We start from the raw sequence: 26,201 nt of genomic DNA on the forward strand, positions 1-26,201 counted from the left end.
GGACAACTTGGTTTCATTTCCAATTGAATTTTTAGCTTGAATGATAATGTCCTTCTTCAATATAGTTCATATATATAGAGCTTGCTTAATCTCTTACCAGTATTCCCTCTTTGGTCTCCTCTTATTCTTTCTTTACCTTTTCGTCCTGATATTCGTGAGAAGTTTTTTTTTCCAATTGAAAGTACACTGGCACAATTGCGAATCTAAATAAATGCAAGAATTATAAATGTATATTGAAATATATATTTTTATCTATACACTGGCATATACACTGGTATATACACAATAATATACCTATATATACATGCATACTTAACAAGTAATGGCTTTATATACTTGTCACAACTCATTGTCCCCGAGTGATGTATACCTTAAATATGCTTCATACCAAAATGAAATGACAAATATCATGATGTTGAATGCACACAAATTATTATCGGTAGCAGAGTCAACATTTACTGCTTTCCAACATCCTCAAGCGACATAATTAAAGAATCAAATCATATAGACTAAAAGAAACTCATACCAACAGTGACTGATTGAAAACGGAACAGCGGAATATCAGTTTACCTATTAATTTATTGTTTACGTTCGTTTCGGACGAAAATATTCTATAGACTTGTGGACCTCTTTTAGATATCATTGACATTTAGATTTCTTTGACTCTTATTTTTCAATAAATATTCGTTCTTCTTGTTAATAATTACTTAAGTGAAGAGTGATTCATTTTTGCTGCACGGCGTGGGGTCCATGGAAATATGTAACGAACCATTCGCCCGTTGAAGGGTACCCCGTCACTCTCCGCTGAACTTCCAATAGGTTGCATGTGAAAGAGAGAGAAGCCTGAACAAAAAAAGTAATCAAGCAAGTTAATTAGCGGCTTGAATGTTGTTAAAAAGTCTATTGAAAGTAACCGCAAAAGTATAAACTAGAGGAAATTAAAGCGCCTCTCCTCTGTTTTCTCTTCTGACGTTTTTTTTGTGTGGCGCTTTAATCGCTTCCTGCGTCGTCCTTGTTTTCAGATTTTTAAAGAGTTTCGAGTCTAAAAATGAAATGTATTATCGGATGGGATTAAAGGCTTTCGGCAGCTTGTCCAGATGTGGCGAACGCTGTCACCCTGGTAATCTGTTCAAATCGTTTTATGTAATTACGCTTTTTTCGTCTCTTTTTTTTATTCTCTGCTCGCTCCCTTCCCTCCTTTGGACGTCATTTTTCCTTTCTCTCTTCCTCTCTCACTCTCTCATTTTCCCCTCACCCTTTTCTTTTTTAATTTGACCCTTTTAATGCAATGTTGACCATCGAACGCACACGATTAAAAGGAGCTCAGGGTGATTCCGTCAACTTATTTTTTCATCTTCGCAACCTATATTTGTCGCAGGATTTTCTCGGATGATGTTTCTGGGTGTTATGGGTCCTTTTTTTTATTACGGATCAATGTTAAAATATTCCACAGTTTTTGTTTGGTTTAAGGGTGAATAAGAAGAAGGCTTATTTGCTCAAAATCAGTTTGGCCGTGGTCATAGCCGAAGTCCTAGGCCAAAATGTCGCCGAGGGAACTAGGGACATATTTTCGAAAGCGGTGTCGAGTGGAGGGAATGAAACATTATCAGGCCCGTGTGTCCGTGATGGTGCTTCGGCGCACTCAAATTGAGTAATGGGTGGCGACGCATTTAGACGATCCACTAGTATTTATGGACAGAATACAGAATGGATTATGTATCCAAACTACTCTCTAACGTGCCCCGTGTTTATCTTACGGAGATGTCTCATGTTTACGGTTCCATGCGGCAGTGTATGACCACTATAACGATACTCCGTCCGTTGTATAGGGTCGAGTCGAGATGAGGACACGTTTGCAAAATCGAGGTTATTATACTTTGGCTGAAACTTGCTAAACAAAGAGCATAAATCTTCACTGCATTACTTTCAGAATTATATCTGTATTAATTAGAGAAAGATAATATTCATCGTCCATTTGAAATTATTTCTTTTGTAATTTGTGGGTCAATTTCTGATGGGCAAACCATCATTATCATCCAGGTGAATATTCACTCGTAAGTTTTTTTTTAATTTTCATCGGGTCGCAAGTATTACATTGGCAGAATAGATGCCAAATTCGAAATATTTGAAGAAATATATTTCCACGAACATTGATTCTAAATAAAAAGTTTTAAAAACCCTATATCCGGAAAAAATTCGAGCCGCATCCCTCAAATCGGCATTTAATCCACCTTATCCTCCTAACCCCACACCTTTCAGTGAATTGCATGTTACACATACCCATACAACTGTATTCTGAAACTTGTGAAGTACCTGTGGTAAATACCCTTTTTTATTTTTGCACATATTTTTTTTGATTTTGCGCTGCAAAAGGGTCTTCATGGGCACATTGAATATTAAGGATAAGAATGTACGTTCACTGAATAATTAAACTTAGTATTTTTTTCTCAACTTATTACACTACTAACGGTTTCGACGCGTAGGTGACATCATTAGGCATAAAATGTCATATATGGCCGGGATATGATATGATATACCAGATGATGTCGCCTATGCATTGAAATCGATAGAAGTGTAATAAAATTTTTGGGCAAAACATACAAACGCATGCTTCCAAGCAAATTTAAAATGCAAGTGCAATTTATGATTTTAAGTAAAAGATTATTTTATTTAAAGTAAAAGAGTGTAATACTAATATAATTTCATTATTCATTCACTCTAAGAATCCTGCCATATTTTTAAGCAACATAGGGTACTCTAGGGCCAGTTTTCTTAAGCGTGTCCTAAGGCTGGTAAGTGTCATGGCACAAAATGTGTAAAAATAAAGCAAATAAATTTTCTCCTGCACTTTTTATGGAACCGAACGATTTATTACCGCGGGCTTTTCCGTAATGCGAAACCCTCAAAGTGTTCGAATAAAATAGTCACAGGAGATTCTGTTGAGAAATGGTCCAATTATTTCTAACCAAGTTAAATATTGTGATTTTGCTCGCCGTGTTACTTGTTGAAGAGGATACTTTGCCGGGTGCAAATGTATTTGCGATCCACGCAGTCGATTTATCAACAACCAGCATTTTGCTTAAATCTTCGTGGTTACGTTGTGGTAGTAGAAATTCGAGTTCCTATGGCTTGTATTTTGCGAGCCGAGCAATTAATAAAGAGGTTTCTGCACGGTAAAATTGATAACTTTTCTACCTCTCTCTATGGTGCAAAAGATACTTTTATCACTGAGTAAAACAGACTGTGAGAGAGAATTCTGCTCCCCCCCCCCCTTATGATTAATGTATGTACTACTGGCCTGAAAACACCCCTGCATAATACTCGGCGATATTATACATCCCTAGTATAATCCTTTGCAAATACGCATTAGTTTTGGTGGATCTATAGCTAAAAAAACACCCACCCATCCCACCTCGGCCATAAATCAAATGAAATAAAATAAATCCCATAAGGTCTTGAGCGAAGGAGTTGAAATCTATGGGCTCATAGAGAATAATGGTATTATTTACGGCAGGGATAAACAATATTCTCACTATTAGCCGAGTGTTGCAGTTTATCAGAACTGGTTGAAAGGACAACAGGTGCCACCGGCGTGTACTATCTGTTAGCTGACCTCTCACTTCTAGATTTTGCTGAGAGATAACGCCAGCGGACGACGCTTCCCGACGAAAAATATAGCGAAACGTCTCTCCTTCCTCCCTCCCCCATCCCCCGCGGTGCCCTCGAGGATGCCATTAAGTTACCCGAGTTATTGCCGAAGGGGATGGAGATAAAGAGTTTTACTTTTCTGTCCTCTTCAGTATTTTCCAGATGCTATTAAAAACGAACTTACACTTATTTTTGTAGGTGTAAGGTTTTAAGCATTTGCGAGTTCATACCTACCAAGCGGAGAGGTGATCAGAGAGCTTGTATATATCTTTCCCACGATCACATCTAACAAAGGGAAAACCAAAATGATTACTTTTCGTTCGCGAGCAAATTTCGAACAATGTTCGAATCTGCCATTGTTCAATCTACCGAACGCTGCTGCAACCATTTAGGGTCAGACAATCAATACGTACGCGGGTCTAAATAAATACCGTTTCTCTAAATCAGTGAATTTTTTTAAATAAATGTGTCCCTCCCGGAGAAGTTATACGTTCACACGGGGATATTTTATTCCTTAAGAATTTGGTCACTCATCATCACATCAAGTCTATCGTAACAATGCCGAGACTCACAAAATTTGTTGTTTCGCTTTGCATTTTTGAGCTCATTCAAACCTCCTCTTGTTAAATAAACCTCAATCCAACCCAACTGAATTAAGTGGGAATTCATTGGAAATTCAAATGGATAAAACAATAAATGAGCATTCTGTATTATTGGCCTTGCCAAAAATCATGCACCTTGATTCATACGAGGGTCATCCGGAAAGTAGTACCCGTTCGTGAAATAAAGACACAAAAGTAAATATTAACAAACATAAAAAATTTTATTTGAAAGAGGATACTTTAAACTACTTCTCAACATAATCTCCAAGCAAATTAAGGCATTTGTCATAACGTGTGACAAGTTTCTGTATTCCTGCTGCATAGTCCTTCGCCGCCAGCTCATTGAGATACGCGAGGGACCCATCTTGCACAAATTTTTGCATAATGCAGATGGTGTTTAACAATTTCATGAACAATTGTTCGAGAAACATTGGGAAAATGCTCACAGATGTCATCAATTGTGACGCGCCGATCGTTCCTCACGAATTCGTCAACTGAGCTCACCAGTTGGTCTGTAATGACAGACGGTCTCCCCGAACGCTCATCGTCGTGTGTGTTCCCCCTCCCCATGTTGAAGTTGCGACACCACCGCCGAACAGACGACTCGTCCATTACATTGTCTCCATACACCTCCTTTAATTGGCGATGAATATCACATGGGCGAACGTTTCTTGCATTGAGGAATTTAATCACTGCCCTCACTTCACAACTGGCGGCGTTCTCAATTTTTTTAAACATTGTAAACAATCACAGAAACAACACAGGCAATGCTAGCGTCACGCAACTTGGCTCAGAGAAGGCAGACAAGCCACTGAAGCTATCTGACCTCGTCCAGCGGCTACTCGCGTCGTCAGCACTTCATGCGGCACGAACGGGTACTACTTTCCGGATGACCCTCGTATATTGGGAATCATATCATGCTAATTTATTTCTGCTCGTAACACTAAAAATAGTTTTATTGCACATATTTATCTTATGTGGATTTTCAATCCCCGGCTGAGCTTTGCATTCAAATTTAACTGTTGTCTTTTTTCCTCTGCTAATATGAATACTTGAATAATCACCAGCATTTAAAGGTGTTGCTTTGTAGGCATACGCGAACTCTTTTGCGATAATACGATGTATTTGTAACCTTGATATGAATCAACGAAATGTACCAACACGATCGGTGCAAAGATCTGGCGCATTCAGTGAAGTAATTCTGCGTGTGTTCGTCACGTAAATCCTTCCAAATTTCAAAGAAATAAGTTCACTCTCTTTCAGTACTTGGTAATATTTCCAGAAAGATTTGAACGATGACATAATTAGACTCTTGCACTACTTTGCGAGAGATTTGGTCGATTTTATTGTGAGAGTTTTCAGAAGAAAGTACGTCAGTGTCAATAATCCATGCGATAAATAATACTTGCGCTTAAACCGGTCTTAATGTCTATTTATTGTTATTTTGTGTGCATTTATAACTTTTGGAGTTTTCCGTGTACTAATTACGTCCTCTCTTTTCCTCTCCTCACAGGAAGTCATCATTCCCACCACGGCCGCCCCATCTCGTTGTTGGCATGGAGGGGTGCGCAGAAGGTGGCGCCACCTCCAGAGGAGTTTTGCTCCTCATAAGCCTAATCCTCTCATCTGCAATTGCTGCTCGTCAACAAGGTAATGGACAACTCCCACTAACGCCGGTATTCTGGATCCTTGAATGGACTGGTTCCACGAGTTTCCTCGATTAAACACGAAAGTGAAGGAGTGCAAGACACACTGTTGCCATTACACATAATGCTGGAGGGACGCTCCTCCCCTCTCTCCTGGGAGATGAGATGAGCTTGATGAGCTTGTTGGGTGCATGTGCCCTATTTTTTTCGGCCTTATCCCTTTTAACCCTGCACCCCGCGCAGAACCCCAAATTTTTCGTCGTGAAGGCTCGCTTACTCCGTTGCATTCATTCCGGGATTACGGCAATGCCACGCGCTCTATGCATCCTGCCAAAAATTTACTAGCAGGAAACCGTGCGTGTTTTATGCGGGAAGTGCTGGTCTACGAGTTCCCACTTTGCAAGCTCTAAAATTCACCGATTTTGGTGGTCCTTCATCATATTGCACCCTTGAGCTCTAGGTCATACACGTAAGAGTGTGATTCAGGCGCAAACATATTCAGAGATTACTCTTTAACTATTACCTGCGTATCCATTTTTATTGCATTATGCACTTTTCAAGCCATTAAGAAAAACACGCATAGCTCCGTTTAGAAAATGAATTTGATTTTTTACTTTTAATTAGAGTTATAATTTGGGTTAAGTGGACTTCATGTTTACTGTTCATAGTGTGCGTGAATTAAAGTGCTCTTACAACGTTTAACCTAGCTAATTGTACAAATATTTAGTACCAAGAATTTTTCACCGAAATAACTCTGTTTGTTATGTTTGGATAACTTTATGTTATGAATTCAAAATATACTAACATCATGTCTTGTTTGATGCATACGAATTCTGAGTCAAGTTGGGAATGAAATTCCGACTACTTGTGGGTTATTTGAAAACATAAAAATTCGTATTTTTTTCTGTTCGACTTTTAATGAGAGGCTTTCCACTTAATGATCAATTCAAAATGGGTATCTAAGGGCCTTTGCCGTCCCCGTCCGCATCGTACAGTATTCGTGCACACACAATTATGTCAGCTCAAAGCTTGACGTCCGTCCACGTCATTCATCAAATGCGTCACAGTCATTTTGCTGTCGGCCCTTTATCCCTTGTATCGCAGGAAGTGTCAAACTCCCTTCCACCCCCCCCCCACGCCCCTCCCAAACGAACGTGAAATCGCTGGGAGTGACTCACAGCGACGGTTGTTTTTATCCTTCCAAATATACACTGACATGCTAATCGTGCTTACAATATAAAGATTTTGAAGTATTAAATGACAAAAATTTTGATCAGACGAGGCTAGTATTACTGAAGATTAATAAAACAATTTCCTTCGGCACAATCAATTTATTTCCGTGAGTGCCTTTGAAGTATATACAGTACGTTTATTTATGTACTGAAAAGGCTTCGAGAAATTCCAATGCAATACTGATATTTTTTAAATTCTCTTAATTGTAATCAAAGTATTTTAATATGATAAAGGGAAGAGGTTGTGATTGCTTGATCATTTAAAAATAAACCTGTTATTTCAAAATTCCCATGTCACAGCTCCATACGCTATCCTCTCCACTTCGTATTAAAGGCTACAACGCGAATAACCCTACTGGTTATCCTGGAGGACGCATTTCCAATGCCCCTCCCCAAACCCCTGCTTGTGACCACACCGAAAAGTCCATTCCTTCTATACTTTCCTTCCTTGCTGACAAAGTTTCACGTTGTTGATCCATTTTGACTTTCCAGTTTACCTTCAGAGCAACTTACGTGTATTTCTCACTTTTCGTCGAATGAAAATTCGGCTAAATTTCTGATGCTCCTGGCTTCCACTTAGTGAGCCAGATTAATGCGGTTACTCCGGCCCATCCCATTTCCTTCCCTATCCCTCAGTTAAAGCCAGGATCCGCCCTTTCTCAGAGCTTTTTTTTTGATAGCGTGACCCAAATTACACCATGCTGCCTTATGGAAAAAAGCCGTCTTGGATTTCTGGAAGTATTTGTGTATGGCCGTACAGCGCCCAAGAAATTTATTCTTGGTCGTTAGATTTTGCGGTATTTATCAGTACTCTTTGGCTTTGGTTTGGAGAACAAACTCCACTTGCTGTTTCTCGTTTTCGTCTCCGATTTCAGTTAAAATGAAACGTAAGTGCGTCCAACCTTATAGAGTAAATTAAAAATAAGACTGCAACAGCGGGGAATGAACCCGGGGCCTTTCGGCCATCTGTGGTATGCGACACATATCAACAGTAAATATATTGAATCGAAGAAAATACAAATATATACCATCTGGTTAATGAAATCTAATGTGAGCGATTACCAACCGTCACACAATTAGACGCGACTGATCACTTCTATATTAAATATAACATACTATTTTTCGTATGGCATTGAAACATTTTCCACAGGCTGAATTGGAAATAAATGATAGATCGCGTGTAGAACAGAGTCTTGGACTTGCACTTGCAAACATTCGAGGTACCGATGTAAACTGCAGGAAAACTCAGCGTATTACGTAAATTCTAATCGTTCGGTGGTGTGTCTAAATTCGGTTTGTTGAGTCTTTATTTTTCACAGCAGGAGAAAGATAAGTGTTGCTAAATATTTATTGGAAGTTGTATCCCCATTATCTGTGTTAAAAGAGTCCTAATGTCACCAAAGAGGGCGAATTGCGGAAAAGTGCGAAGGAAAGCGCTTGTCTGTTGGTGGTAGTTTGAAGTTATATGGTTTATCTTCATCGGGTGTCCTTTTGAGCGAAATTTCCTTTCCCTTTTCTCTTTTTATTTTCCTCCTTTACCACAGTCACTTTGGTGGCAAGAGCCTTGCTGAAATATCGTCACTATATTTACCACTTCTACAAGCTAAGGATATCAAAACTATAGCTAACATAACCCATGTCAATTAATCGGATACTATCGATTGACAATGACGCACGAACTTCTCGCTACTTCTTAGTCATATTTTTGGCAAACATTCACCGATAAATTTACGTCCGTTCACATTAATGGTTTATCTGCACCTTCGTTTACAAATTCTTTGTTCAATTTCCAGGAGTATTAGTAACAGGAAGTTCGAGCTTTGTAGTTTATCAACAAAATTAATATGATATTATGCATAAGTTTTATTATCAGATTCTGCACTCAATAATGGAAGACATGGTCATAGTTTTCTCGGAGGTAAAAGATTTAAAATAATTGAAGGGTAAAAATCCACTCCCGGAAGTGATGTTAATGGATTTCGTGTTTGTGTTTTTAAAAATTGTCGAGTAAATAACAGTTCTCCTAATATATCGGATGTTCGTACCACTTGACAATCCATAACAGTTATCCGAGTTCAGTATTGAAATTTATTTTTACCACAACTTTCTTTTCAGATTAATTCAACTACTACCTTTTTCAACAGCCATTTACGTAAACACTGCAAATTAAATACAGATAAGAACTTCGATCTCTCCTCGGTTCCTACTGCACTCTCGCGTGTTTAAATCCCGAGGAATAAATTGTGTTATAATATTTTTCACCCATGGAGTGACACGTGGGGACGGGGGTGACGTCTGAACAGACAATATGGCAGTTAGTTCACAAGACCAAGAAACCCACCTATTTGGGGTATAACACTCCCAAACGCATTGATCTATTGCAATCTATTAATTAAACATAACTTCCACTCTGATCGATAACTCTTAATAGTAATAATTTAATCATCGATCATTAAGTCAGCTTCCTATTCCATTATTTTTATTGCTATAAATTACGAAAGGGTTTGGTAGTCCAGTGGGTGAAGCGCTAAGATGCTAAATGGGAATGTCCGATTTTGATTCCCGGTGAAACCTCTGGGAACCCTCAGCTTCATTCGAGCTGTGTGATTTTTTGTTTAGCAGAAATTCCTGGAAAATCACAGACGGCACAGGGATTGGAATTGGCCCCTACATCCATTCAATGTGTCAATTTCACACGCCGTATGGCGCTTAATATCGAGTGAACTCCACCCTCGCCTACTAAAACCAACTGCCGAGTTAATTTCTGTGATTCTTTGTACAATATAAATCCTAAAATGGAGTTATTCATGTATATTAGTTGGACAGAAGAGCCAACACACAAATCAACCAATTAAACATTGATTTCTACCAATGACGTGATATTTTCAAAAATTGGCAAAAAGTATGGAAATGAGCCTAATATCTTCATAACATTCAATATTTCACTGGAAAGCAGTAGAAAATGTAAACGACAGTGACAACTCTTGTGTAGTAACGGCATGAGATGAATCTTTCATCCAATATTGAACTTAGATGTCGGTGGTCTTCTATTTCAATAATATTTTGTGGTGTTTTCTATACTGTAAAAGTCTTGTAATTTGTAACAGCAGCTTACATTGAATGACTCGGTTTTTTAATGCGCTCGCAATAAGAATGAAGAACACTATTTGTCTGTTTCAAAAACCACAGCCGCGTCGGACAGTTCCCGACGTATACTCTATATTTATTACTTGAGAAACATTTGTTAGCGTCCTTCATCCACCGCCATTGTTTTTCAAACCTCGTTTCTTTAGGCCGTTTTTTATGAGGCATTAGCTTGCAAATGTCGATTTTATTTTTCCCCTAACAAACAGGAAATTCCAAGGTTTAAAGGTCTTGAGGTCAAAATTTGAAAACTTTTCTAATTTTGATCGCACAATCACGAATTTATGATAAGAGTTCATAGGAATATACGACGCAATGCTGGAAATTTCTGAGCGCATTAATTTCATTGCTTATATTTCATACTATCGTAGCTTGAAGTAAAATCAAGCGATGTCGCTTCCGATGGATAACTTATATCTTTAGCTAAAACGCAGTTAATTTTGTTTAAATGGTGTGTTGTGTTTCCTGTGTCAGTGATGGTGTAGTGTTCCGTGTACAGAATCGAGAAATTCAGTGTTATTAGAATATTGATACATACGATAGCAATCTACATGTTAGTATACTGTGAAATGCCTATTTGAAATTAGACAATATTACATGTAAGGCAATAGGAATAGATCTAAGTCTCTTAGTGTGCATCTTGGTTTGAAATTGATTCAATGAAATATGGTTCTACGAAAAATATTGAAAACTCTACTGTACCTTATGACATTTACCATACTCATTTGTAAAATAAATGATTTGATATATTCCTCTATATTTTCTTTATGTTTGCGGTAACGTGAGGCTAATGAGCTATTGATTTATGTTAGCAATAGCAATGAGCATACTGCTGTCAAAATCCTCGTGATTCTTTTAAACTTCTAACCTAATTAAATAGCCTAGAACAGTATAAATCCCTCCCACCAATTCTCCCAGTGCTTTAGTCTTTTAAAGGTCTAACCACCATGTTAAGTCAGTGTCTAATGGCGCCCTGCACTGCACATTTTGTGGACCTGGAAGAGAAGAAGTTTCCCTACCTTTTCTAAGTGCAAGGTCCACCAGCGGAAGAACTCTGCTTTCCATCGACATTCCCCCGTTGAAAATTAACTGGACACTTCACACTTAAAGAAAACACACAAATGGTCATGCACTCGAGAGACACACAAGCATTTCACAGTGCTAACACAGTAATATTCCTGTATGGCTGGGTGGCTTCGTCTTCCGCTGCAATATTGAACGTTTGGATGCACTTTGAAAATTTGAAGTTTCAAAAGAAGACTAAAAGGAAACACCATGACTATGAATTTTTACCAGCATATTATGGAATGAATCAGTGATGTATTGTAGCAAACAAAATGGAAGAATTGGAAAAATTAGCAAAGAACCCAAGAAGTTTTGAGAGTTAACAGTGCCGAAACTTGTTGACCAAATGGCAGTAACTTCTAATAGAGCGAAGCTAGGTTTACAGAAAGAAGTTCCTAGAAAACTATGCTTTTGTACTCCCTTTATTTGAGATAAAAGCGGAAGTCTGTCATTGTATACGCGAGTTAAAAAAAGCCGCATGAAATTAAGCAATTAAGATAAACTCTAAGATTAAGATAAGCTGCATGACAACTTAGCTATGCAAAACTAAATGGATAAGTATTTGAATTATTTTACGATACCTAAATAACTCTGTATTAAATACCAAAAATACCAACGAAATATTACGAAATTAATGAGATCCAGGCGGATGAAGGAGTACTGTTAAACAAATAAAATTGTGTGCTCACGCAAATTCCCATGGAAGTGGAAAGAGCATAGCGAGGCATGCCATAAAAGATAAAGTTACTGCCGGCCAGACAAAATTGACTCCATGAAGTCTTAAGCAAGTCAAGTGGAAGAAGGCGGAAAATTTGAATACAAAGCAAAAGTGAAGAATGGGCGGGACGAGTTGATTCAATTTCGATGGTCGGAGGAAAGAGGATGGGTGCTGAGGGGGAAGGAGAGGGGGTTAGGAGGGGGGTAGGCTGAAGTGGATAATTCCCAAGTATTAGAGAGAGGCGCAAGGGATCGACCGGAAAAAAAATTCGATGCGCTAACAAGAAATTGAAAGAAGTTCGGGAATTGAGTGGGATTTGTAAGGCGGAATCCGCCATGGCTCGCCACCCGCGGATGCCTTGAAAGTGATGAAGGCTTAAAAGCGAAAGTGGAAAGGAAGTTTGCCGATCAAGTGCCCTCATGAAAGATCATGAACCCCACGTGCCTCGTGGCTTATTTGGTTTTGGGATACGATGACTGTCCAATTTTCCTCGAGTGACAGAAAAAAGGAGGAGAGTCCAATTGTAAAAGGGCCCCTTGTCGAGATTAAAGGAAAAAGACTACAGCCTCGCTGATTCAGGTGATAGAAACGCTCCGGGGTCAGAATGCGAATATTAAAAGAGAGTGTAAATGACGCATGTTATATGGAATTGCTTGCTGAATTGCTGAACAATTCGATCAGAAAGTAACACAATTTTAGAAGAGGAAGCGAAATCGATCTTTTGAATGGGCAAAAGTTCTCGATATCCATTACCGAAAAACGAAAATAGGACGAAGAAAAACTTCGGCACAAATTAAAAATCCTTAGGAATGATATATTGTGGTTATAAGCCAAAATTTAGGAAGAATCCAAGCGGAGTAGGACCAACAGTATGCATTTTATAGTTGATCATCTAGACGGAATAGCCTGGTCATTCTCCACTATCGCACTCCACTCTTTCACATCCTATTACTAAAATACTTCCGTAAATTTTTCCTAAGTAAGAGCTAGGAAGACAATAATTCTAATGCGACGGGCTAACGCCTAATCACGAAATATTCTCACATGTGATACTGCTCGCTTCTATAGCGGAAGTGATCTAAGTTCGTGTCGGAAAAGACGTCTGAACATCCTCCTATCCTCGCGTAGACATGAATGAAGCTAGTTCTCGCATGCAGTCGCGAACTCACGTGCAGAAATATTCCTGAATAGACTGACAAGAAGTCGTCGATGGTTTTTCTTCGTAAAACATGAAGTTACTCTGAGCTCGAGAGAGTTCTGAAGTAAGAATGAGAAGAGATATACTATGGTAGTCCGCGGGACGGTCAAAAGGTAGCAACGTTGGTCTGGCGTCGATCATTAGCGTATCGCGGAATTCTTTAAAGAGTTAAGAGCCAGTCAGAGAGACTGAGAAATGAAGGAAATGAGAGAGTGGAAGGAGTGGCAAGATTTAGGGGCAGAAGTAGATTGAATGTGAACACAATTCCAGGTTCCACTTTAATCTCGGACTCTCGCCAATTCTCCCAATACGAAAACCATTTATTGTATCACTCACCCGCTTAAAATTCCCCGCAGATGTCCATGAAGTGATGTACAAAATTATTTGAAAAGAGAAGTAGCAGTAGAAGTAGTTAATTCGATTTTAATTACGCTTTAAACGGGCACTTCCTTCCAGCGACGCCGCGAAAGGTCAACTTAGTGTACGTGATGTCAATCACACGCCGAGTAGAAGAGATGACCGCGCAGTCGCGGGTTCATTTATTGTCCGAAGAAGGGTTCAGGGTCACACTCACTTTAGCGAACGGTTGCAAAGACCCTCGCCCCCCCCCCATCCCCTTTCACCAAGGTAAGGTTGAAGGTGTATTTCCTAAGGCGCCGCCTTTGACGGTGTTGGGTGTGCCTTAATGCTTCGAATTCTTTAAATGCGGGGGTTGAATTTGGCCTTCGGCGCTAATCAGTCCCAACTTATGCAAAAATTGGGCGCGCAGGCAATCGGAAACTTCGCAACAAATTAGAATAAATCAAGGAAACCCACAATGTTCTCTCCTCTTCTTCTGGCAGTCGGACAACGGTGAGAGGTGCGGTGGTTTGAAGAGTCAGAAAAGGGGTCGGAGATCAAAGTAAGGTTGGAGGAAAGGAGAGTAATGAGTGGAAGTGTGGGGAGGAGTGGGGGTTGAGATATGGGAGCCACGAGCAGGGTTTCATTCATACTCGTCCCAATTTTCGGTAAGGGCTAATAAGATCCCTCCCTCACGCCAAGGCTCAAATGCAAGTTAAGTGAATTGGCGATGGGGTAATGCACGGAGGTGGGCGTTTGTATTCGAACTCCCCACCAATTTTCTTGCTTACATTTTTCAACGCCCCCATCCCTCTCCAATCTTCTCCTTCTCCTCAATCCTTCTACATTTCTATTCTGTCCCCAATTCCTGGAATGTTAGAACACTACGTGTACCACGCATTAGTAACTTTGATCATTAACCGTGATAGACGGAAGAAAAATACCCTCGTACGTGAAATTTATCCACCCCGTAATCAAACGACCCTAAATGAAGAAATTGGTATATTAAAAGCGAGAAAACATTATTATACACCAAGCATTTCTTTGCTAGTTGGGGATGGGAATTGGTGGGGATGGTAGAGACGTACACTCGAAACTTTTAACTTAACCCAGGTACTCCTTATTTGAACAATATATTTTCAAAAATAGTTCACACTTCTCAATATGCTTTGTTTCTCAAATTTCCGCTTTCTGTTGGGTGTGCTACGTAAAATGGAACAGAGACTTTTTTTGTCAAATTTTAATTCTTCTAGATTGTGGTTGAAATTTTCTAAAAAATTATTTCTTTTTCTTAAATTATTATAAATTTTTTCAGATTATCTTTCTTTTTCTCTGAAACATTTTAAACACCAAATATCACATGCATTCCCTGTGCGTATGCAAACGCGATCTGCCAACGTTGCCAAGAGAATAGGTTTCATAATCCCAAACCATACATTTAAATGGGTATTTCTGGTAATCCCGGAGAACGGTTGATACTTATTTTGTCTGCAACTCTACGTAGAAATTTTGTAGCTGTTCCTGTGTTTCAAGTAACAATATGCTTTTATTTTGAAAACCGACTGGCAAAAGGGATTTCAATTACTGCTGAACGTATAAAAATCAGTTTGATAGGTATTAGATGATATTTAGTGATAATAAAACGAAGGTAATGACGCTCAAGAATATTTATTTAGTTTTGTGTTGGGTGGGGCTGAGAAATGCAGCAATTGTTAGGTAATAGATCCATGGAAAACATATCTTGACCTACTCTAGTTAACGAAGATTATGGGCTTTTCCGATAAACCTATTTTTTAACACAAACTACCATCATGTAAGAAGAACCTCCGGCCAAGGACACCTAGGGGTTATCTAGCCTTTGGAGATGTGCCAACTGGGACTACCACTCGGATCTTTGTCTAAATATGGGGGTCTATTTCTCTTAGCTGAAAGTTAATTTTAAGGTTCTTACCATTTTCCCTCTAACGTATATTCTAAGTAAACTATACTAACTCTATGAAATTACTACACAACATAGGATGCCATTTAGAAAGTTTTTCAGGGCACATAAGACTGTTCGAACAGATCGAGTATACTAAGTTCTAACTCTGAGAAACGGGCATGGCATGTAAATTATCGCCCATGATTAGCCCTAAATATTATCAACAAGATGCTCTCCTAAATAATAGAAGTTGGAGGATTGAGTCCATTGATGTCTGTTCGGAAGATTAAAAAAAAATCATTATTGAGGAATATGAAGAACTAAAGAGCATTTCTCTACGGTAATGCGAGTGTAGTTAATTTAGATTCTGGTCACTCCAATGTGAAGATCATTAATGGATTCGAATGGTCACATCATACATTTCGTCCAATGAGGAAGAAACCTCGAAGAGAGACCCGATGCCAAACTTTCCTAGAACTTCGAATTCATGGGCCGTGTTGGATATAATTGAATAGGAAGTTTCAGAAAATTTGACTACACGGGAAAAATTCAGTGCGAAGTGAGTCGGTCTCATCTTGGAGCGAACAGAGTATGGCACGCCTACCCACTTTCTCTCTATCCGTATATCAGGGTGGGGAAGCACATACCGTTCTTGCCCGTCCGTTAATAATCTTTTCTTTCGTGCTAGTCATTCGAGGAAAAAAATCTTTTGCAAGGCACAGCGCCGGCCTTGGATGGAGAGAATAGGATCCATGCCCTTTCAGAGGTCGAGAGGGCCCTGCGATACTCATTTTTATTGGGGTTCCCCGTACCTATATTATGAAAATGAAAAAAGTTAAAGCAGAGTTGCATAATTTGTGGAGATAACACCCAAAAGTCTAAATTTGGGATCCTCTGTGAATATGATCCCACGGGTTACTCCCCCCTCCCCGTGTGATAGCGCCCGAGAGGATGATGATATCAAACTTTTTTCGGACTACAAATTCCCTGTCCCAAGTTTATTTTTAATCTAAAAATATATCATGAACACTCTTTATCTTGCCTCCTGAACCGAAGAGTTTTTAAATATTAGGGGGGAATGAAATAATGAAAATATTAATTTGTCCTCACCAGTTAGGGTTAAGTATGAACAATGAGAACTCACGTGGATTGTTCAGGCTTTAAGAAATTCTCACTACGCTTTGATAATTTTTCAAACTCCCATTTAACGACGGACTTTAGGGCAGGATGCTTCCACTAGAGAAGGGAATAATTATTCATCCCCTCATCTGATCGATCACCTGATGAAGTTAATGCTTTGAATTTACGTGCCAAGGTATTGTCCGTGTTTTCCTTCTAGCTATTTTGTCTCCAGATGGTTTTTCATTTGTTCAAATTTAGATAGATACCCATTGATCATACTTTTCTTCATTGAAGCTGAAGGAATCACATTTTATCCCTGGATTTCCTATTTTTCCCTTAATGACCATCCCCAGCCCAACGTTTGAAGCCAGGATTCTCCAGAAAATTTTTATTGTCGCAGACTCCCATTTTTTTGTAGCATCTCCTTGTATGCACGTCCTCCTCGATTTTGAACCTCATGTTCGAAAATATCCTAGTATGCCTCACGAAACGAGCATGCTTGTGACCTCGTTGCACAGATAGGCGAATGGGAGAGCGAATGGGCACTTGGACACGCGGTGAATTGGAGTGGAGGTGGGGGGGGGGGCGAGGGTCAAATGCCTGCGGAGTCGCCTTCCTCGCCCGCATCCAACCATCATCGAGTCCCCGCCCCGAGCCTCTCTCGACCCGCTTCAAATCCCCATCGCTACTATTATTTGAACGCACCAATAAGACCAAAATTATTGCAGGCGTCGAATTCACGATTTTCTCCCCCCCCCCTTCCCCCCCCCCCCATGATGGCCCAATGGAAAAACTTCGAAAGGGATGAAAGGGGAAGGAGGGTAGGCAGGCCTGGCTCGCAGCGTGGATAATGTGCGTCGGATGATGATTTGACGTGCTCTGGCAACTGTTTTTTCGACATTTTTGACGGGCTTCCTGTCTGTCGCGAACACCAGTGCCTGCCTACGCGGACCTCCCCGTCAAATTTTACGCAGTGCGTCACCTATAACTCCCGTTTCACGCGCTCTACTCAGGAATCGGAGGACGAGAAGACAATTTTAGCTACGACTTCACGTTTCGAGTGAAATGTACCATATTACCACACCTCATCTCGTTCGAAAGAGAGAGAGAGAGAAAATAATGTTGACTTTGCAAATTTTTTTCGTCTGGTAACTTTTGATAGGTGCTTCGACCGAATTATCATGATCAATAAAAATCATACGATGATTTTCAGTTTCTTTCGAACAGCCTGGGAGTTCACCGAAATGCCGTTTGTGCTTGGTTTTTATGATTTTTTTTCGAAAACGGTGCCATTTTTATCGACCACTTTGCGTACCACCGGCTGCGCGAGGCACGGGGCCAAGCGGTCCCGTGATTCCGAGGCGACCGCTGAACGAAAATGCACTGCAAATGCATTCTGGTGAATAGCCTTGCAAACAAATAGATAATTGATACATCTGCGGAAAACGGAAATCAGTGACATTTAGATCTCTCAAAATTGCGATGCAACTAGTGCCCACCACGCCACGAGGAGTTTTGTATCGACAGTTCCATTCAAATGCATGGAAAATAGTTCGCGATGACGTTTAAAGATGCTGAAAGTCTCTCCAAACTGCAATACAAGCAGTAAACCTTCACATGTAAGTATTTTATCCATCAAAAACATAACTCTTCGAGAAGGTACATTGTAAAAATTCAGAGTTTCCCTTTGGCTCTCGTTTTAGGGTAAGTATATACACATATACTCGTGCGATGTATTCATTTTGACTATCCTTTGGAGTAGTTAAATTTCTTGCGATTAGAATTAATTAGGATACTTGTAATGCGTTTATAAACTTGCGCAATAAGTAGAGCGTTGATGACAAGAATTCCCACGGTCTTTGGTCAGAATTAGAGGGTTGGGTATTTTAACTGCATTCCATGATAGAAAACACCATTACCCTATTTTCTAGGCTATAAATGCACCCTTTCATGGTAACTACCTATTAATATATCAAACCCATGGCTCAAAACACTTAGACCTGGCGCGTAATCCTAATTCAAGATCTTTCGAGAAGTATAGCGGGCGAACATTTTGTCCACAACGAAGGCGGAAAATTGAAAATTAATATCTTTCGCGCGTCCTAAGAGGCGGTTCAGTCCTTAAAGATCCAAAGAAATGGGCCGGGAGCTGAGAGCGCGTTCCATTTATTTCGGCATCTCGCTCCTAAGAAGAACGAAGGCTCTTTACATCATGCTGTCTCCTGCAGATAGGAATAGTATTGAAAAATGAATTGCTTGTTCTAATACACTTTTTACTTTCGCCAAAGATTTTTTTCGGTGCCAAATAAGTTTTCGTAACTCAAATTCAATATTAGTCCACCCTTAAATATTTGTTCGCGAGATTTTCTTGTGGCACATTTAGCAGCACAAAAGCCACACTGCCAACGGCATGGTCAACACACAACGTTAAGAATGGTTTTGTTCTTTGAAGTGCATAAATGTTGCGACAACTAAAACATTTGCGTGCTTTCGAGGCGTGTTCACTGCTATCATAGTATCTACTTTTGAGTAATTAATGGTCTAAAAAAAAGAATTTTCTGAGTAATTGGCGAATAATGGGATAGCTCATTCCATTTGGTGGAAGTCGGAAACTTTAGTAATCAGACGAGGTGAAAATGAAATATATCCGTACTCCGACTGAACTACGAGGAAGACTTCTCAAGAAGCCTTCCTCAAAGGCCATATCAAATGCATGCTTGGTTTGTACGCAGTCATTAAATGAACCATACAATACCATAGAAGACTTGTATACATTATTTTCAAGAGAATGGTTATTGGACTTGCGTAGTAAGGAACCCCTTTTTTGTTTATCCATTTATTGCACTTAACCACAAACAAAATAACCATTTAGAATTGGGCAAACTAAAAACTATATCAAGAGTTTCATCTCAAATATAGTGATTCATAAACCTATGATCAATTGAATTGGGGGTAGAGATTTAAACTGGATGTTTTGTTCAATAAATATTTGTTTTTTTTCCTTAAATACGTTTCCCGTTTTAACCATGCGCCCAACTGACACCGATTGACTTGGCATGAATATTCCACGTGATTTTCTCCATCTAATTGATACTCTTGACCCATGCCCAGAGAGAAACTGTGAGTTTTTCTGGAAGAGAGACTTTCAGCAAAAGCTGGGGGAATTCAAAGAAATGCCCCCTCTGATTTATGACAGTCGGTGGAGCCGAGGCCAACGTGCTTTCCCTCGCCTCCCGAGGAAGGGTACTCTAATGGGAGTGGGAGGTTAATTAGTGTTTCAGTTTGCTGTCCACAGTTGAGTACGTTGCGGACGAAGCAGAAGGAATCTCATGCCTCGCTTGCTCTCTTACAAGTTCATTCACTCACTTCCTTCATCCCTGCATGAATGCGCTTCGTGTAAGTACGAGTATCAAGGAAATGGTATACAAGAGGGCAATTTCGGATTTTTTGTGCTCAAACGGAACAAGTTGGTAGTGGGTGTGTGTGTGTGTGTGTGTGTGTGTGTGTGTGTGTGTGTGTGTGTGTGTGTGTGTGTGTGTGTGTGTGTGTGTGTGTGTGTGTGTGTGTGTGTGTGTGTGTGTGTGTGTGTGTGTGTGTGTGTGTGTGTGTGTGTGTGTGTGTGTGTGTGTGTGTGTGTGTGTGTGTGTGTGTGTGTGTGTGTGTGTGTGTGTGTGTGTGTGTGTGTGTGTGTGTGTGTGTGTGTGTGTGTGTGTGTGTGTGTGTGTGTGTGTGTGTGTGTGTGTGTGTGTGTGTGTGTGTGTGTGTGTGTGTGTGTGTGTGTGTGTGTGTGTGTGTGTGTGTGTGTGTGTGTGTGTGTGTGTGTGTGTGTGTGTGTGTGTGTGTGTGTGTGTGTGTGTGTGTGTGTGTGTGTGTGTGTGTGTGTGTGTGTGTGTGTGTGTGTGTGTGTGTGTGTGTGTGTGTGTGTGTGTGTGTGTGTGTGTGTGTGTGTGTGTGTGTGTGTGTGTGTGTGTGTGTGTGTGTGTGTGTGTGTGTGTGTGTGTGTGTGTGTGTGTGTGTGTGTGTGTGTGTGTGTGTGTGTGTGTGTGTGTGTGTGTGTGTGTGTGTGTGTGTGTGTGTGTGTGTGTGTGTGTGTGTGTGTGTGTGTGTGTGTGTGTGTGTGTGTGTGTGTGTGTGTGTGTGTGTGTGTGTGTGTGTGTGTGTGTGTGTGTGTGTGTGTGTGTGTGTGTGTGTGTGTGTGTGTGTGTGTGTGTGTGTGTGTGTGTGTGTGTGTGTGTGTGTGTGTGTGTGTGTGTGTGTGTGTGTGTGTGTGTGTGTGTGTGTGTGTGTGTGTGTGTGTGTGTGTGTGTGTGTGTGTGTGTGTGTGTGTGTGTGTGTGTGTGTGTGTGTGTGTGTGTGTGTGTGTGTGTGTGTGTGTGTGTGTGTGTGTGTGTGTGTGTGTGTGTGTGTGTGTGTGTGTGTGTGTGTGTGTGTGTGTGTGTGTGTGTGTGTGTGTGTGTGTGTGTGTGTGTGTGTGTGTGTGTGTGTGTGTGTGTGTGTGTGTGTGTGTGTGTGTGTGTGTGTGTGTGTGTGTGTGTGTGTGTGTGTGTGTGTGTGTGTGTGTGTGTGTGTGTGTGTGTGTGTGTGTGTGTGTGTGTGTGTGTGTGTGTGTGTGTGTGTGTGTGTGTGTGTGTGTGTGTGTGTGTGTGTGTGTGTGTGTGTGTGTGTGTGTGTGTGTGTGTGTGTGTGTGTGTGTGTGTGTGTGTGTGTGTGTGTGTGTGTGTGTGTGTGTGTGTGTGTGTGTGTGTGTGTGTGTGTGTGTGTGTGTGTGTGTGTGTGTGTGTGTGTGTGTGTGTGTGTGTGTGTGTGTGTGTGTGTGTGTGTGTGTGTGTGTGTGTGTGTGTGTGTGTGTGTGTGGTGTGTGTGTGTGTGTGTGTGTGTGTGTGTGTGTGTGTGTGTGTGTGTGTGGTGTGTGTGTGTGTGTGTGTGTGTGTGTGTGTGTGTGTGTGTGTGTGTGTGTGTGTGTGTGTGTGTGTGTGTGTGTGTGTGTGTGTGTGTGTGTGTGTGTGTGTGTGTGTGTGTGTGTGTGTGTGTGTGTGTGTGTGTGTGTGTGTGTGTGTGTGTGTGTGTGTGTGTGTGTGTGTGTGTGTGTGTGTGTGTGTGTGTGTGTGTGTGTGTGTGTGTGTGTGTGTGTGTGTGTGTGTGTGTGTGTGTGTGTGTGTGTGTGTGTGTGTGTGTGTGTGTGTGTGTGTGTGTGTGTGTGTGTGTGTGTGTGTGTGTGTGTGTGTGTGTGTGTGTGTGTGTGTGTGTGTGTGTGTGTGTGTGTGTGTGTGTGTGTGTGTGTGTGTGTGTGTGTGTGTGTGTGTGTGTGTGTGTGTGTGTGTGTGTGTGTGTGTGTGTGTGTGTGTGTGTGTGTGTGTGTGTGTGTGTGTGTGTGTGTGTGTGTGTGTGTGTGTGTGTGTGTGTGTGTGTGTGTGTGTGTGTGTGTGTGTGTGTGTGTGTGTGTGTGTGTGTGTGTGTGTGTGTGTGTGTGTGTGTGTGTGTGTGTGTGTGTGTGTGTGTGTGTGTGTGTGTGTGTGTGTGTGTGTGTGTGTGTGTGTGTGTGTGTGTGTGTGTGTGTGTGTGTGTGTGTGTGTGTGTGTGTGTGTGTGTGTGTGTGTGTGTGTGTGTGTGTGTGTGTGTGTGTGTGTGTGTGTGTGTGTGTGTGTGTGTGTGTGTGTGTGTGTGTGTGTGTGTGTGTGTGTGTGTGTGTGTGTGTGTGTGTGTGTGTGTGTGTGTGTGTGTGTGTGTGTGTGTGTGTGTGTGTGTGTGTGTGTGTGTGTGTGTGTGTGTGTGTGTGTGTGTGTGTGTGTGTGTGTGTGTGTGTGTGTGTGTGTGTGTGTGTGTGTGTGTGTGTGTGTGTGTGTGTGTGTGTGTGTGTGTGTGTGTGTGTGTGTGTGTGTGTGTGTGTGTGTGTGTGTGTGTGTGTGTGTGTGTGTGTGTGTGTGTGTGTGTGTGTGTGTGTGTGTGTGTGTGTGTGTGTGTGTGTGTGTGTGTGTGTGTGTGTGTGTGTGTGTGTGTGTGTGTGTGTGTGTGTGTGTGTGTGTGTGTGTGTGTGTGTGTGTGTGTGTGTGTGTGTGTGTGTGTGTGTGTGTGTGTGTGTGTGTGTGGTGTGTGTGTGTGTGTGTGTGTGTGTGTGTGTGTGTGTGTGTGTGTGTGTGTGTGTGTGTGTGTGTGTGTGTGTGTGTGTGTGTGTGTGTGTGTGTGTGTGTGTGTGTGTGTGTGTGTGTGTGTGTGTGTGTGTGTGTGTGTGTGTGTGTGTGTGTGTGTGTGTGTGTGTGTGTGTGTGTGTGTGTGTGTGTGTGTGTGTGTGTGTGTGTGTGTGTGTGTGTGTGTGTGTGTGTGTGTGTGTGTGTGTGTGTGTGTGTGTGTGTGTGTGTGTGTGTGTGTGTGTGTGTGTGTGTGTGTGTGTGTGTGTGTGTGTGTGTGTGTGTGTGTGTGTGTGTGTGTGTGTGTGTGTGTGTGTGTGTGTGTGTGTGTGTGTGTGTGTGTGTGTGTGTGTGTGTGTGTGTGTGTGTGTGTGTGTGTGTGTGTGTGTGTGTGTGTGTGTGTGTGTGTGTGTGTGTGTGTGTGTGTGTGTGTGTGTGTGTGTGTGTGTGTGTGTGTGTGTGTGTGTGTGTGTGTGTGTGTGTGTGTGTGTGTGTGTGTGTGTGTGTGTGTGTGTGTGTGTGTGTGTGTGTGTGTGTATATATATATATACAGGGTGCGTTTTGAAAGTAATGCAATAGAATTTACCGCGCCGTTCCTATTGGTCAACGTGGGATCGATATACTTGGAGTAGGTGGAGGAAACGCTATGCTTTGCCACGAAACCGGTCTCAGTGCTCTCCAAGCTGCAGAAGCGGCAGGATGTCATTTATTGTAAACCTCTGCGTGCCGACCGTGTTGCGAAAAAAATGGAATTGAAGATCGAGTGACGCTACGCGATTAAGTTTTGTGCTAAATTGAAAAAAATCACTTGAGGAGACTAACAAAATGATTCGTGAGGCTTACGGAGGTTTTGCTTTGTCCTACTCAAATGTTTAGAGTTGGTTAAATACCTTTAAGGAGGGCCGGAAAGAGATTCACGAACAACGCTGTGAGCGGCCGTCAACCGGCAAAATCGACAAGAATGTTGCCGTGTTCAACAACTATTGGACTCTGACCGTCGACTGAGTATCAAGATGGTTGCCAATGAACTGAACTTGTCGTTTTCTCTTGTGTTTCGCATTGTTACTGAAGATTTAGCGATGAGGAAATTTTGCGCCAAGCTCGTGCCCTAGGTGTTGTCAGACGGCCAAAAGACCAACCGGGCGGAAAGTTCAAGTGAACTTTTGCAACGAATTGAAAATGCACCTGATTATTTCGGCAACGTTGTCATTTTTTCGACAACTGGTAATGAAACCTGGGTTTTATAATACGATCCAGAAATAGTGTCTTCGGTAGGAAGCATATTATTTTCATAAAAACAATCTGGTGACTTACGCAATCAGCGTTCTAATATGAAGTAACAACCAGTTTTTTTACCAAGCTTGATATATTCCTAATTTCCCTCAATGTGTGTATTCGTGTGTTTCCTTGTGTGTGCGTTCGTTTTAAATTTTATTTAACACATAAATCTTTCACGTGTCAATAATTTCTAGATGCCGTTGCACGGATTTGTTGATCATCGATTGACCTGGGAAAAATAGAGAAGTAAGCTTAATTACACGGGGAACATACATTGGTTTTATAAGATGAGTGTATTATTATAAAAATACTTTATTTTTCTTGAATTTATTTATTTTTTTTTATTTTAGCGTAATTCAAACTTGAAGTTATTCCCCTCCTATCTCTTCTCTTTGAACCTCCCTCCCATCTATGGGCGTAAACATCTCGGACTTATCCATGGTCTTAGGGCGTCTCGGGGCGCTTCTCGGGCGCGTGGAATCTTCTCTCCACGTCATAAATTTCATTTTTCATATCTTTCCACCTATATTCTCTATTAAGCTTCTCATATATCTTGGCCGTACCGAAATAAACTCTACTGGTAGAACCGTGGAAATACTGAAGCATCACTGTTCTGCGTAAAACGGGAAACAACCAATTATTCCTGTCTATTATTTAACAGCTTCCATTGCACAGAATCTTGCCTTTTGTGGAATAATTGGGATAAAATAGTGGTTCTTTCGGTAGTTTTCGAACGATCTACCAAAAATTCCGGCCAACAGCAAAAGAGAGTATGTTATATGCATAAAATAAATTGTACTCGTTCGTAGGTGTCAGTCAGATGGAGTATCAGCTTAATTGATTTTTATACCAGTTAATATGAGATGAGAAAGGCTATCAGAGGCTTAATTATTATTGCTCTGCACGTGATAAATATTACATTTAAAAGCAGAAAGTTTAGAATACCACTCACCATAATTACTGTTGCATCCGCGTGTTCTGCCGTGTGATTCACTGGCCAGGATGCCTACCCCCGCCCCTTATGTGATTAAGTAATGGCGTGGGTCCGACCATCCGAATCACCCCTGGTGACTCGATGTGGACTATGGACCAAGTGATTAAGTAATGGCGTGGGTCCGAGCATCCAAATCACCCCTGGTGACTCGATGTGGACTATGGACCGACAGCGATAACTGTTGACTAGCCGTGGACTAACCAGTGGGTGATCCCGAAGAGGTCAGTCTGGGACTCGGAACGCGAGAGGAAGGTTGGACCGGGGCCCCTCTGTTTGGAAGCGCCAAGCGGCACTCAGGGAATATATATATATATTACTGTAAACTCTGTTCTCCTATATTAAATCGGGACCGTCGTTGTACTCTTATTTAGTTCCTTTTATTTTCCCCCATTTCTATCGAGGAACTCCTCTCCACGTCATCACCCACCAAACTCAAAGCTCCCGTTTTACCCTCGAGGCAGCCACTCGACTCGTGGGGTACTTTCTCGTGTCGCCAATATTCCCTCGAAGACGCGGGGATACGACATTACCCCAACTGTTTAAGATGAGAGAATAGCAGACCTCGGACTCCATTTTCCACATGTTAATGTCCGGCTTTACTTGCAAATATTCATTAAGTTTTTTCACGTCCGAGCACGTAGCCATAAATTCCAACTCGTGAGTTGACAGCTCTTGTCCAAGTTCATTCAGCGCTTCGCCGGAGTCACCTAGACGAAATCATCATTAGCTCTGTGGTCCAACACCCTTACTAAGGCTAGGCAGTTGGTATCAATGAAAAATTGAAATTACTTATAAAATTGTTGACACGAGAGGACAGGTGAATCGATTAATTACAATTTTAATCCCTCAAAAGCTTCAATCTCCGTAACAGACCTCTTAAATTGATTTTATTTCTTTAGAGACGATTTAATGGAATAGAAATTTCGGAATACCTTGGAATAAACTTTGAATAGAACCTACACATGCCCAGGAACCCGAAGACCTCTTTCAAATTTCTGGGAGTACGGAAACTTTCAATCTGCTGTATCCTCATCGCCTCAACTTAGGGAGTTTCATTTTTAATTAAGTTGCCCAGGAAAATAAGAGACGCAAAATCAAGTTTGACTTTTTCCCTTGACTCCGCTAATCCAACCAACCACTCGAAGTTTTTAGAATACGTCTTTCACGTC

At 41.1% G+C, this 26,201-nt stretch overlaps 1 protein-coding gene across 1 annotated transcript in view; it reads left to right on the forward strand.

The window, feature by feature from the left end:
- The window catches only part of LOC139690131 (uncharacterized), a 188,677-nt gene that overhangs the window by 144,866 nt on the left and 17,610 nt on the right, over window positions 1-26,201 (forward strand). The window contains exon 2 of the mRNA XM_071587377.1: window positions 5,764-5,900. Within this exon, the coding sequence (XP_071443478.1) occupies window positions 5,807-5,900 (94 nt within the window). The 5' untranslated portion in view covers window positions 5,764-5,806. The remainder of the gene's footprint in view (window positions 1-5,763; window positions 5,901-26,201) is intronic.

This window comes from Hetaerina americana, unplaced genomic scaffold, assembly GCF_022747635.1.
Source record: "Hetaerina americana unplaced genomic scaffold, ioHetAmer1.1.p SCAF_3, whole genome shotgun sequence".
In the NCBI taxonomy this organism is placed as follows: domain Eukaryota; kingdom Metazoa; phylum Arthropoda; class Insecta; order Odonata; family Calopterygidae; genus Hetaerina; species Hetaerina americana.